Raw genomic sequence first — 14822 nt, forward strand, 5'->3', positions numbered from 1 at the left:
ATGGACACATAGGAGAAGAGGACATTACTGCGTCATCTTTCTCTTACGAGGGAAACCCTACACGGGCAAGACTTAACTTCCCTGGAATTCCACGTAAGTACTAAAATATAATGGGCCCACAATGCAAAATGCTTGTTTTATAATATATCTAAAAGTATAAACCAGGTCATCTTGGTTTTTATATACAGGTTTTGTAAAGGAGCAAACAACAGGATAGTCTTTGGATCGATTTGTTTTAAATGGTACAGTGGTGTAACACATGTATATCTATCATTTCACCAATCACATGGTTTAATAACGGTTATCATGGCATCACGTCGCCAGCTTTTAATTGATAAAAATTATATAATAAGTTCAACATAGTCATGTATGGATTTTTAAGGAGGAAAAATGCAATGGTTATAGTTTAGTCAATTTCTTACGTTTAGATGCCATCGGAAGAATTCACGGAGGCTGGACCCCTGCAGTTGACGCTGATCAATGGATTCAAGTGTCACTGAACACCTCCTACCGAATTACCAAAATCCTGGTACAGGGACAGGCAGACGAGGATAACTGGGTCACTAGCCTCGCTATCACTTACAGTAGTGACGGCGTCACATGGTTCAACTATTCAAATGACGCTGGTAACGAGGTTGGTTGACATCTTTTCTTAGTAACATAAACCTCAAAAGTTTTCTCAGATATCACGGATGGAAATGTCAAGTAACCAGTATTTTTTTCATTATTGTGTAGTATGTATGACTTCTTTTCTGTTTTTTTCCTCTCTGTCTTTATAGCTGCTGAATAAAGTTAATCTGGGTTACCTCCCCTTACCAATATTATTATTATTAATAGTTGTTCATAAATCAATCAAAATACACATACAAGTATATTTTTCCTATAAGATTAATAGCCGACAAAACTAATTTGTCAAATATAGTAATTTGCAAATTCATCTTACTCAGCATGCTATTTTATGTTTCTTATGTACTTTTTTCCCTTTTGATAGAAATCTAATGTATATATCATGCAAGTTTATGTTGATGCCCCATGTATCTGTCAATGTGTTATATGCAAAAAATGGATTTTTTTTATATATTTTTTTTTTTTTAAATAGTAATTTTTTTGTAAAGCATCGTTAAACTGTAGCTGAATTATGATTTCATTGAAATCTTTATTTTCGTAAATGTCTTATATTTTCCAGACGTTTGCAGCAAATAATGATAGGAATACAATAATTACTATATCATTGGATCCGGAAATCGCCACAAATGCAATAAGAATACACCCAATTACATGGCACAACCATGTCGGGTTACGTTTGGAGTTCATCGGCTGTTCGGAATTCCTCTTTGATTATTGTAAGTAATATTCAATAGTTCCACTCGCTTACTAAGTTCTTAGTAGACGCTTGAAAGTTCATGTAATAAAGTTTCCTTGTAGATTAGACTCAAAGACATTTAAAACCCCATGCTATATTAACTTCGAATACTTTTAGGATAAATTAACAGTAATAAAAAGGCTTTTTATTGCCACATGAGCTATAATTTTGATACATGTACGTCAATTTCGAGATACCAAAACGAAAAAGATAAAATATATTGCACCGGCGATACGTTGAAATTACTGGATTATTGGACCAATCGACGGTAAATATCACATTATTCACGTCGTTTTTGAATCTCAAAACACAGTATTATACCTGCTCTATCATTTGAACTTTTATTAATTTCTTACAGTTCAGGAACGGCTGTAGAATTTAGCATTTGACTGGTGAACAAAATAGTCCTTAAAATGTTGAAAATAAGTGTGAACACCTTTGAATCATAATGGTTTGTTTTTGATCGTCTAACTTTTTACATATCTTTTTCTAATATATTCATTGATGAGTTCTAAACGAATCAACAGACGCTGCATGGTCATGTTTCTTTTGCATTATGTTTTTGGCAAATTTTGATACATAAAGTTAATCACGAGTCAAACGTTTAATACTTTAATATGTTGACTGCAAAATTTATACATCATACTTCAACAGACAGAACGACCTGTGAGCGATGTCTCACCACTAACTACTGTGTAGGAGATGGAAGTTCTTTACCATGCGGACGATGTGAACCACCTCAGGCTAACTCCACTTGTGGACGATCTCCGACCGAACACTCTTTTGGACTTGCTTCCGAATGTACCACATGTCCTCTTGGCTGGGTATGTCTTTTACGTACAGTGTGAAGGTGGGCAGATTGGATTCTGTATATGTATATGCATTTGTTTACAAAAGCTATACAAGTATACGTTTTACATGAGCCAAAATGTTCCCTTGGATCATACTTTGTATTTGATGATTTTATAATTATTTGAATTAAAAGCATTATATATTATTGTTTTCTTTACATTTAACTTATTTTTCCTGTACAGTTTTAATACAATGTTTATAAACCCAACAGTTGTGTAAGGATGGATACGCCGAACCATGTCCGGAATTCCACTATATTAACTGTACAGACAGCGACTGCCCTGATCAGTGCTACCCCTGTGAGCCTGGGTATGCTTGTCGTAAGGGAGAGAGGTTTGAATGTCCGGAGGGAACCTACTCTAACGCCACGGTCGGTACGAATCATTTCTAATCTGAATAATTTCTTTTAACTACATTGTGTGGAATTAATTTTGCATATATAAGCATATTGCACTCTGTTTGACAAGGTTTCTGATTGATCAGTTTCATTCGTCTTTATATCATCTAGACGGCATTTTGAAATATGTGTATACAACTCTATGTTATAATTATTATCAAACTAGTTGCAGAATTAAAAATATAATGCTATGTCAAGCGATTCATTTTGTTTTAAGCGTTTCGAAGGTGATTATAATTACCGCTACATTTCTTGATACAAGCTTTATAAAGACATTGCGAAAACAACTGTCTAAATGCTGTGATATATAATTTTCCTCTTAGCGCGCTGTGAATTGTGTGATGCGGGAACCTACCAGGATGAGAGAGGTAAAGGGTCATGTAAGGCATGTCTTACGGGCTACGAATCCTCCATCAACAGACAGCGCTGTGATGTTTGTTCGCGGAGGACATATCTCGACATTGACACCAAAACATGTACACCCTGTACTTTGTGGTCCCAGTGTCCGTGTATAGCTGACACGTCTCTCTGTTACCAAAAAACTCATTGTCATAACTACCAGACGGGACCCAGTACATACAGCTACAGTTGTCTTCCTTGTCCTGACGGATTTACTGGAGATGGCGCTACATGTTTGGATATCGATGAGGTGAGGATTGCCTACTTATAATTAGTGAGAAAGACGTTACAAGTAATTACATTTGTCTCTTGTTGTAATGTAAATATGCTTAAGGAATAGGTTAATGGTTCAAAGACTTCCTGATAAAATGTATGTACATGTATGTGCTGGGTGTTTTTCGATCCATCTTCTTTTTCCCTTTGTATTAATTATGTATTAATCATTTCGTTAGGTATCTTTCAAAACAAAAATTGTGAATATTTGGCTTGCGTCAAACTGGTTTTCAGATAAAACATTCCAGTCTAATTGTAAAACGAAATAATGAAAATATAAATTGTTTGATTGTCCATTAAAGACAAATACTATCTTACACTACATGACACCTATATTGTTACCTGTTTAGTGTGTGGTATACAAGCCTTGTTGGAACTCCAGCACGTGTATCAACACGTCCCCGGGGTACCAGTGTATGGCATGCCCTAGGGGATACATAGGGACGTATGAGGACGCCCTGACAATAGACATACACAGACGGACCTTTTACTGGAGGAACAAAGTACTATCTCCAGAAAACCAAACCTGTACGGATATCGACGAGTGTTTGGTCAACAATGGCGGATGTGACGTCAACGCTTATTGCCATAATACTATCGTAGGTTTTATTTACATGAAAAACTTTCCAAAATTCATTCATTTATTCACTGTCATTGTTTTTGTCTGATTATTTTAAAGGCACTTTTGTTATCTAACCTTAATCTAAGAGTAACAGTTTTAATGGAAAATTCTAATAATGACAGTTTATATATGAAAAAGATGGAAACTAGATATTGCCAAACATAAGCACTACATCGGTGTAGATGCAGTGTAGCCCCGTTCTATGTTTCAGGGGAGTTTCTACTGCGGCGAATGCTTACCTGGTTATATTGGTAACCCAGTGGTTGGCTGTAGGATAGGAGACTTCTGTTTGTCTGGGGAGAATAACTGTAATGTCAACGCTGACTGTCTCGTCACTGGACTAGGGGAGTTCCGCTGTGTAGTAAGTATAAAAAGGAGACGGATTGTCGTAATTAGTTATCGTGTACCTCTAGGGATAACTACATTACCTATATCAATAGATCAGCAAAAATGGCACGTATCATCGGCAGCTGAAATGAATATATTGACATGATAAATTTGTATTGCTAATTGGCTGTTTTGCCTGGGAAAGAAATTATTATCAATCATTTTCTTAACTCTTCTGATTTGTAATGCAGCTTATGAGATAATCTTTACCCATTAATTGTTTACTTAAGATGTCACAGACTACTTAATGATAAACGTTGTCATGAAAATAAGCATAACAATACATAACTTAACTGTATTTCAATCTATATACTAATTGTATTAAAACTTTAAACTAAAATTTGTTTGTACATTCAAGAATCAAATAGTCAATTAGGTGTTCAATAGAAAAGACATGAACAACGAAACCAGGTGCTCCGAATAATAAGCGTATAATAGAAGATACCATAATAGTATGTGTTTTGGATAAAGTTTGCTATAAACCTAGAGATAACGACAGAACCGCTTGAGAAATCAGGGATCAAACCTTCATGTCATGGTCATTAGCACGCAGTAGCGTTCTTTATCTCTTATAGTGTCGGACCGGCTGGGCAGGTGACGGGATTTACTGTGGTAAGGACTCAGACGGGGATGGGATATCAGACACTATTATTCCATGTAGTTCTGACAGTTGTTTGGCGGTAAGTCTGTCATTGTTTATATTTTTTATTCTCTTTGTAGTTTACTCTCGTCAATATTAATTAATGATTTCATATTTATTTTGAAGTTTACTACAGTAGATAATAATAAGTATACATTATTAAACTATAAATCTTATATGTATCATTTCCACATTTTATGTACTGCATACATCACATAATGTGGAAAGCATGAGGTGTTGTATATGTCAGAGTCATATAAGGCGTGTTGGTCTATTTGTGTCATCCAAATTCAATTTGTATGGACAGTTTCAATATCATTGTGTAAACTTAATGTGAGCTAAATCAAATTACTTCTACGAAAATTGGTTTAATTGGGTTTTTTTATGTGTTATAGGATAACTGTCAATATGTGGCTAACGGTGGACAAGAAGATAACGACAATGATAAGAAAGGCGATGTGTGTGATGATGATGATGACAACGATTTCATTGCCGATGTGGATGTAAGTGGGATAAATAAGTAGAAAAGCTGGGCACGGATACGTCTTTGATATATTGAAAATATCAGAATATATAAAACATGCAGCCTACATTTGTAATCTCATCACATTATGTCATTTCTATATGGTTAATTTATTCATTTGAAATTACTATAGAGTCTGCATCTGAATAAGGCGATGCTTTGTAATTCCAGGATAACTGTCAATACGTTGCTAACAGACTTCAGTCCGATATCGATGGAGATGGTCGTGGAAACGATTGTGACAACTGTATCAATGACGTCAATTATGACCAGTCTGACGTCGACGATGACGGCGTGGGTGACGTATGTGATGATGATATAGATGGCGATTCAATTCTAAATGGCGCTGATAATTGCCCTTACGAGGCCAATTTAGGTAAATAGCAGTCATTTGCATATAATGATATCAGCTTAAGGGTGTTTAAAATAGACTTTTAAAAAGATCTTTCATTTGTTTGACTTCAAATATAAAATGTTCTTTTATGGAGATAAGTAAGATACTGTTGACGTACTAATTTTGGTACAAACTTATGAACGTTTAATGTTTCTCCTCTCTACCATTCCTAATGTTATATGTAGCTCAGACAGATGTGGACGGCGATACTGTTGGCGACAGTTGTGATAACTGTAAAAATGTGTCTAATATCGGACAGACTGACACTAACCAGAACGCGGTCGGGGATAGCTGTGACGGACAAGATAGGTAACGTTTGTCCTTGTTCTGAAAACGATTCTATCATGATAAACATTATGTGATTGCAGGAATATATCAAGGTCTGTATTGAAAAAAAAACACTACAATAACGATGATGTTGGTATAAGTTATCGACTTTGTCATAGATCCAAAATCTAATTGAATAGAATGTAATATTGCTGTCAGAAATGTAACGTTTGTAACCTATAAAGTATATAGATGTGTGCTAGATAATTTTCTGTTGAAAACCAACAACATCGACATCTCCCAGATAACAATATTAGGCAAAAAATCCAAATCTTGACATGTTACATGTATGTGCAAACTATCAAAATAAATTACTTTTGCTTGACAGTGATGGTGATGGTGTAATTGACTATATGGATAACTGTGTTTACTTCCCGAACTCAGTACAAACTGACAGCGACAATGATGGAAGTGGTATGTATAGAATTGTACAAACGTAATGGTTTGTTCGGGTATAGAAGGAGATAAACATGTGTTCTCTATAGAGTTATGAAATTTCCCAATATATAATATCTGTGTAAGAATAGACCGCACTGTTAAATTTACAATATATTATATACCGAAGGATGTACACTTTTTGTGTGATTTAAAATGCCATTTATAACATTATTCACGTTCACTTTTCACTTCTACCAATAAAAGTAACCAAGTTTATCCCGATATAAATGAGATCCAAAGCGTGACCAAGCACGCATTGTGAAGATTGTCTACAACACTCGGGCATCTATATAGACGTATATTCCATAAAAAGGATTATTTATCCACGCAGTAATGATATTGTTTAACGGACTTTTGTTGGGCGTGTAATGTATGTATAGGAATCATGTGACCGAATCAGTTCAACAACAATGACCAGTTAATATGTTTATCAAGGTGACACCTGTGATGATGATATCGATGGAGATGGTGTACTGAACAAGGACGATAACTGCGTGTACGTTCCTAATCCAGGGCAGGAAATGTTGATAGGTAATTCACGAATCCCACGACATGTAATTTGTTCATTTTTAACAAGAAGATGCAAAGAGCAACTTATTTAAGGTATATGAATTAAAACATTAATTTCTGTAGTACGATATCCGTGAAGAGCACTTGCGAGTGACTGATTTATTTTCGAAACAGACAGACATATTTCTTTTGCATCTTGTAAACGCTGTTGTTCTTCATTAAACAGCTTTCCAGAAAAGTGGCGCTTTCTCGTATGACAAAGAAGCGTTGCTCATACTGAAAAAGCAGCAATTTAAATACAATGTACATATATATATATATATATATATATACTCTACCACTAAACTGATGCAATACTGGTACACAAATAAAATTTGATAACAAAGAAACTATAATTTCCACAAAGGCCACCAGACCAGAGGCGATGCCTGTGTACAGGACATGGATGCTGATGGGACACCTGACCTTGATGACCTTTGTCCTTACCACAAGAATGTCGCTACCGCCTCGTTCTCGCGTTATTTCACTTTGGACCTCAACCCATCCTGGACGACCGAAGATTCCCCCGAGTGGGCAGTTCTAAACAAAGGCCGTGACATTCATCAGTCGAAGTCAACACTCAAACCAGTGGCTCTGATCGGTATAACAATAAATAGTAAACAATGATAATTATAACGTCGTTGTTGTCGTATACGTCATTATAACGTCAATGATGCGGCGTATTCTTTTATCAATTTTAAAAAAACTCGTTATAGGAGAAAGCAATAGCATTTTATCGACACTGACAAATGATAGATTCTACCTTAGAAACGCCGAGACAATTGTTTACTTTATTGTGTACAAATCGTAAATAAGCGAATATGAAAAACATGAACGAACGAAACATGCCACTGACAAATAAGTTTCACTGATGACGTAAATTTTCTGTGACGTCAGACCATTTTTTTTCTGAAATCTCCAATAGATGTTATGTCTTTACAGGCAAACAGATATTTGACCACGTGACACTCACCGGAACTACTTTTGTGGATAGTAATGAAGGATATGGGGTGATTGGTTTTATAATCGGTTACCAAAGTAACAGAAAGTACTATCTGTTGACATGGAGACATAAGTCGTTTAACCTGATTGACCGCGGAAATGTTAAAGGCGTTCAAATATGGGTAAGTATTCATCTTTAATTAATCGTATTTATTAGCTGTTCTCGGTGTTAACTCTCCAATGGTAATCAAAAATATGTTTTTGAAGGAAAGATATAGTGTATTTACAGTTAACATATAATTTAATCACATCAATACGTGTTTTACTTTAAATTGAGAATTGCACGATATTTTACATTTGCGTGTTCCGTATAATAACAAATGGTATATACAGTGGTTGAATTGTGTTTCGGATTCTGGGTTTCGTATTCGGTCGTCCCCTCCAGGGAATAACAATGTTGCTGCCTTCCATTAATTTAATATTTAACAAAGACCTAGGATATTATTTATCTATTTTATTACTTCCTTCCAGCTAGTAGACTCCGGAATCGCACCAAGCACATCGTACGCTTATGCGCTATACCATGGCTGTGACACAGCCGGGATCACTACACTGCTGTGGCAGGACCCAAACCTAACAGGCTGGGAGTTAGGTCAGGGATATAAATGGACAATAGAGCACATCCCGTCTCTGGGGGCTCTGAGGTAAGCCAAGGGTACAAGTGGACAATAGAGCATATCCCGTCCATAGGGGCTCTAAGGTAAGTCAGAGGTACATGTCCCAGTGGACAATAGAACACATCCCGTCCCTGGGGGCTCTAAGGTAGGTCAGAGATACATGTACAAGTGGACAATAGAACACATCCCGTCCCTGGGGGCTATGAGGCAGATAAGGGTACAAGTGGACAATAGAGCACATCCCGTCCCTGGGGGCTATGAGATAGGTCAGAGGTACATGTATAATTGGATAATACAACACATCCCGTCCCTGGGGGCTATGGGGTAGGTCCGAGGTACACGTTCATGTGGACAATAGAATACATCCCGTCACTGTGGACTCTAAAGTAGGTTAGGGATTCAAGTGGACAATAGAGCACATCCTGTCCCTAAGGACTCTAAGGCAGGCCAAGGGTAGAAGTGGAAAATAGAGCACATCCCGTGCCTGGGGGATCTGAGGTGTGTACATGTATATGACTTTCTATATTCCATAAACAACATATGAGTGTCGCATAACTACATTTTATATAGTAAGAACATCTTATTGTATATTATAAAATATTGTATTGATTTTATCACTAGGAAATATTTTGCATAAAAGGTCTTACCGGTGAATTTGGTAGATTAAACAAGTCTGTAACGGACTTGAACTTGATAACAATGGCTTGATGATTATTTGGCGCGACTCGTGGTTGTTGGATATGGAATTAATTCCACACTCGTAAGTTATGTTTTAAAAGTTATAAAAGACACTCGCTACAGCTCGTGTCTTTTGTAAATAAAAAGCCATTGTTATCAAGTCCGTTACAGAATCGTTTAATCTACCAAATTTACCGGTAAGACCTTTTTCCGTCAAAACGAGTTACACAGATTATTATACTACACATAAAAACGTCACGTTTTTGACAACGACCACGTCACATACGGTACGCTTTCCAACATCAGTTTTGACGTCAAGCAGCGATCACAACATACAATGTAGTATAACGTCACTCGATTATTGATGACGTTGACAAATGAAGACGTGGCACTGAGAAATAAGTAGTTCGGTCAAAGTTCACCGTGTCAGCCAATCAGAATGCGTACAGAGTTTACATCACCTGTGGTATAAACAAATTGTTAATCAACAGCTGCATAGTTTATTTGATACCACGAGAGTTGAATAGCATCGCCTATTGTGGTAAACGGTTGTTTACATAATCTATTACATGTTTAACCTGTTGTTTGTAACATATCATTATACAGAGTTTGTGTAAGGTTGTTTACATTTCCTTTTACATGTTTCACTTGCTGTTTATAACATATCATTATATAGAGTTTGTGTAGACCACGACAATAACATCCTAGTAGACTCTGGGTACGTGCTGGACGTGTCTATACCCGGGGGTAGACTGGGAGTCTTCTCCTATAACCAGACGGGCTCTCATTGGTCCAATCTCCAGTACCACTGTACACAAAGGTACATGATTTTCTCAGCTTAAACATGGCATTTGTTCCATATTTTATTGCAGTGAAGTTGAGAGAGATTATATTCTCACTCGTAATACATGTATTCCAGATATTGTGGCACTGTATAAATAGCCTGGCACTATTGGTTCTCACATGTAACGACTCTTGACTTCATTATTTTGTTCAAGTCACGCATAGCATTATCACCTTGACATTTCGTATGAAATTTGAAGGATAAAAGGTGCAGTATTAAATTAAAATTTTACAATCTGGTTACGACTACACTTAAGGCATTTAGAAGAAATATCAAAATATTATTCAGTCGATGGCGATTTTCAGTTATTCCATTAATTTTATGAAATTGTCACATAATTCTTTTTCAGACTGAATAAAGCATTGCATTTGAATGGTGTTGCATATGGAGAGATTGGCACATTCTCTCAGTTGTCCATTGAGCATAGGTGAGTAATATGTTATTCTGAAACTTAGACTTTTGATAATACTCTCGCATTATACGATATGTAATATAATCTGTTAGTAATCAAATATCGAAAAGAAATAGTTTTAACAACAACAAATAGATTGCTCATGAAAATAATATGTTCTATTTAACAATTTCACAAACACAATGTGATCGGAACCAAAGACCAAACTTAGCAACGACGAGTTATGTGCCATGTGACGCCATGTCAATGTGAATATGATGATTATACATATTGATAAGACTTGTCAATGAGTAACAAGGTTTTCATGGATATAACTTGCCTGCTTTACATTTGCTCTGACAAATAGCACTTCTGTTGATGTTATACACCGTGTGAATTAAGTCGAACGTTATTAGAACTGAGTTACCATGGCATTCACTAATGTTAGACATATGTATAGAGGACATCTACTTAAAAGGGGTATTTCATAGCTTCACAAGTAGTTGTAAACGTATAAAGATAGTAATGAATGCGCATATTTACCAGATGCAGTCGTGGATACGGTCCCTGTCTAGTTATGCACGAGGAACTAACTTTGTGGATATATTTTGTAGTTTCAGTTTGGAGACTTGGGTTTATCTAACAACAAGTGACCTCACCATGAAACAGCCAATCCTATGCTCCGTATCTGATGACGTCTGTCTCTATATTCGGAATAGTACCTTTCACATAAAGGTTGGAACCAGCATAACCGACGGAACTAGCGTCATAATGGGGGACACGTGGACACATGTCCTTACAGTATATGAAGCACAGAGTAAGTCACGATTCATTCAGAGGCGTCTATCTGTGTTACAAATTACTCCAAGTACTGTATATCAATTAAGTTCGCTTTATTTTAGCTGTATTCACGTTTTTAACTGATATCCGTGAACTCAATACATCAGATAAAACATTTAAAAATTCATTGAAATACCTAAGAAAAATAATTCAAACCATTATAGGAACACAAGAACCTCGAATTAAAGCTCCGCAAATATGATCTATACAGGAAACCGCGAGATATTGACACCGCAAATATGTTCTATACAGGAAACCGCGAGATATTCACACCGCAAACATGTTCTATACAGGAAACCGCGAGATGTTGACAACGCAAACATGTTCTATACAGGAAACCGCGAGATGTTGACAACGCAAATATGTTCTATACAGGAAACCGCGAGATATTGACACCGCAAATATGTTCTATATAGGAAACCGCGAGATATTGACACCGCAAATTTAAAGCCCTATGTATTTTTTATTTATTTTAAATTTAATTCAAAATCGCACAACGAGGTTGTATATGAACAAATAATAACGTCAAGTACACTACGATGATGCGAACATCGATAAATTATCCATTACACATATATTTCATAGAGGAACAGAAATTCACTCATACAAAAACAGCGCTATCTTATAAACAAATTTAGGCCTATATATAGTCAGTAAGAGCATTGTCCTATTAATGAAACATAGAGATACCCATGTGTTTGGATATATCACTATCCAATAGACTTGGTAAGGTGAAATGAAACTTCCTTGAATTTAATATGAACGCATTTGTCAAAATTACAGGCAACAAAGTGACGATATTTGTTAATGGGACCAATGGCCAGGCAACACAAGATAACAGGTCATACAGCATACCCTTCCTTACTTTGGTATGTTAAATTTAATATTGATTACTCATTTACTATGAAAGGTCATAATGCACTGGTTAAGTCTTTAATTTAGAAAATCCTAATTCTGTCTTCAGAGGTAAATTAGTTAAATCTGTTTACAGTATCTGCCTAGTTTCGTTTCAAGACAACACCAACTGAAAAACATGCATCATAATAATAATACATTTTGTTTTATAAAAGTTCGTGAATTATAATTAGGAACAAAATGTATGATTCAAACTTCATGTAACTTTTTAATCTATTAGACCGGTTTTGATTCACAAAAGCATAAATAAACTAGCACGTGTCTTAAAAATGACATCTTTTTGTAAAAGTAGACTTTGTATGATCAAAACGAATTGATTGAAAATACGTTTGTTAATTTGTCAATTGGACGAGGGTAGATTTGAATGGTATTACATGTATCTATGTCAAGGTTTATAACGAAGGGCCATGATAGTTCTAAGTAAAAATGATTGAAACTCAATGTGCCTTTTGTGAATCATACGTGTCATTTTTTCAATGGTATATTATTTTCCAGAATGCTACGGACATTCTGTATCTTGGACGAGATAATGACAACTTCTTTCACGGATTGATGGATGAGGTATATAGCTATATAAAAGATATAAACTAATTCTTATAAAAAATGTTAAGAATCAAAACAATGCTAATTGGACATAATGTATAATTTTTAGTCAATTAAAAGTATGTATACAGTAGTTAGTGCTGATATAAAACTTAACACTAGTCCTTATAATTCCAAACTACAGGTAGGGTGAAATAATCTTATTTTAATTGAGATACAACCCATAAGGTCTGGTGGCAGGCAGAGTTTATATTCACGTTAACAGTGAAGTATCCAATGGCTCCCATACTATGTGTTGACTCTTTATTAAGATCGAGTTGTTCACTAAAACTTGTTTTCTTTTGACCGTAAATGTAATTTTGGTTCAACTTAAACGTCGTTCGGAGGAATAGAAGCTGTCAAATGTCATATCAATCGTATTTAACTGACATTTCTCAAATCCATGTGCTGGTTTCGTATATCACGCTTCATCAGACTTTTGCTGAATGTCTCTTTCAGGTTAAAATTTACAACACGGCCATACTCGATGCTGATATAGACACGTATTGGACTAAGTTTGACATGACAAGAGAGTTCAAGAAATGCATACTGTCGGCACACTACAACATGGACAACCAGACACAAAGTCAGTAGTTTACCTCAACTTATATGACGTATATGTATTTACCCAACTTCTATTTACGTCACTGTGCTTTGCATTCTTTTGTTCATGTTTTCGCTATACTACACCACACATTTAAAGTGGGCTGTAACAACACAATCCGTTAACAAGTGTTAAAAAAGGCGCGACCCAACTTATTCCGCATAAGTTATATCATAAAATTAAGATCAAATGATCATTAACTTTGCATTGTCGAATGGTCTGGTATAAGTTTATAATGTTTCCGAATCGCTGTATATTTTTTAAACTTATTCTGTATACATGTACTAACCTAGCAGAAATGGGTAAACGTGATTAACTCAATTAAGACAATGTCGTCAATGACAATCACAAAATATTTAAATACATCTGTCAATGGACGAACTAAATACCTAAACACAATATTTACTTTATTTTAGCGACTTTCCTCGAAGACAAAGGGCTTCGTCATCTAGATGTTCGACTCCATGGGAATCCAAGTTTTGTCGAAGTGAGGATTTACACATTTACATTCGCCTTCTCATTTGTGTTCTTTAATTTTAAAACCGAGTCTTAATCTGCTGTGTATACGACCAATAATACTTATGTTGTAGCATCAAATATCATTTTTTATTTGTTCTGGAATGTATATGTACCTACCATGATATTCACTGCAAAAATGTATGTACATTGTACTTTTGACTTTATGTAGTTCTATCCGAAATGTGTTTTATTTTACAGAGCACAACCGACTACCAAAGGTTTTACGACTCGATCACGTAATAAACGTCGGACAAATGCACGTTAATATACAAGTTTGACCCTGCTATGTACTACACTGGCGTTCTAAACTTGTAGTTTTATACAACTTCGGGAGAAGTTTTTCGGAGTTTTTTTTTAATAAAGCACCAAGCTTAGTTAGCTGTAAAGAAGTTAAAACGACGTTTTTTAACGGAGAGTTGTTTCAATTACTTGTATACAAATGTATATTTTTTGTATTTTTATTATATAATCTATATATTTTATCATTAACAATCAATAGAATATGTGATTTAATATCACAAGTTAAATATGTATTCTGAAAACCAGAACTTAAACAAGTCAATAAAGAACATGAAATTTTAACTTAATATAGAATCTGTATACAACACAAAGAAGAAATTTCCTTTTTTTTTCAATAAACCTACTTTCAATAAATGACGGAGACGT

At 35.4% G+C, this 14822-nt stretch overlaps 1 protein-coding gene across 1 annotated transcript; it reads left to right on the plus strand.

The window, feature by feature from the left end:
- Positions 1-1980: 1980 nt before the first annotated feature.
- Positions 1981-14498, plus strand: LOC138328890 (cartilage oligomeric matrix protein-like). The gene is made up of 22 exons (XM_069275606.1): positions 1981-2187; positions 2427-2589; positions 2936-3261; positions 3635-3883; positions 4118-4267; positions 4869-4973; positions 5329-5436; positions 5628-5832; positions 6036-6159; positions 6506-6591; positions 7051-7146; positions 7532-7765; positions 8107-8288; positions 8638-8810; positions 10138-10281; positions 10655-10732; positions 11311-11513; positions 12320-12405; positions 12947-13012; positions 13493-13619; positions 14054-14124; positions 14355-14498. The coding sequence occupies exons 1-22, from the start codon at positions 1981-1983 to the stop codon at positions 14394-14396; spliced, it is 3225 nt and encodes a 1074-aa protein (XP_069131707.1). The 3' UTR covers positions 14397-14498.
- The last annotated feature ends 324 nt before the right edge of the window (positions 14499-14822 follow it).

Source organism: Argopecten irradians, chromosome 8, assembly GCF_041381155.1.
Source record: "Argopecten irradians isolate NY chromosome 8, Ai_NY, whole genome shotgun sequence".
In the NCBI taxonomy this organism is placed as follows: domain Eukaryota; kingdom Metazoa; phylum Mollusca; class Bivalvia; order Pectinida; family Pectinidae; genus Argopecten; species Argopecten irradians.

Excerpts from the sequence above, each read along its gene's own strand:
- LOC138328890 (XM_069275606.1), top strand. The coding sequence starts at position 1,981 with ATGTTGACTGCAAAATTTATACATCATACTTCAACAGACAGAACGACC. Across the intron at positions 5,437-5,627 it reads ATTTCATTGCCGATGTGGAT|GATAACTGTCAATACGTTGC; the intron begins GTAAGTGGGATA and ends TTGTAATTCCAG. Across the intron at positions 13,620-14,053 it reads CATGGACAACCAGACACAAA|CGACTTTCCTCGAAGACAAA; the intron begins GTCAGTAGTTTA and ends ACTTTATTTTAG.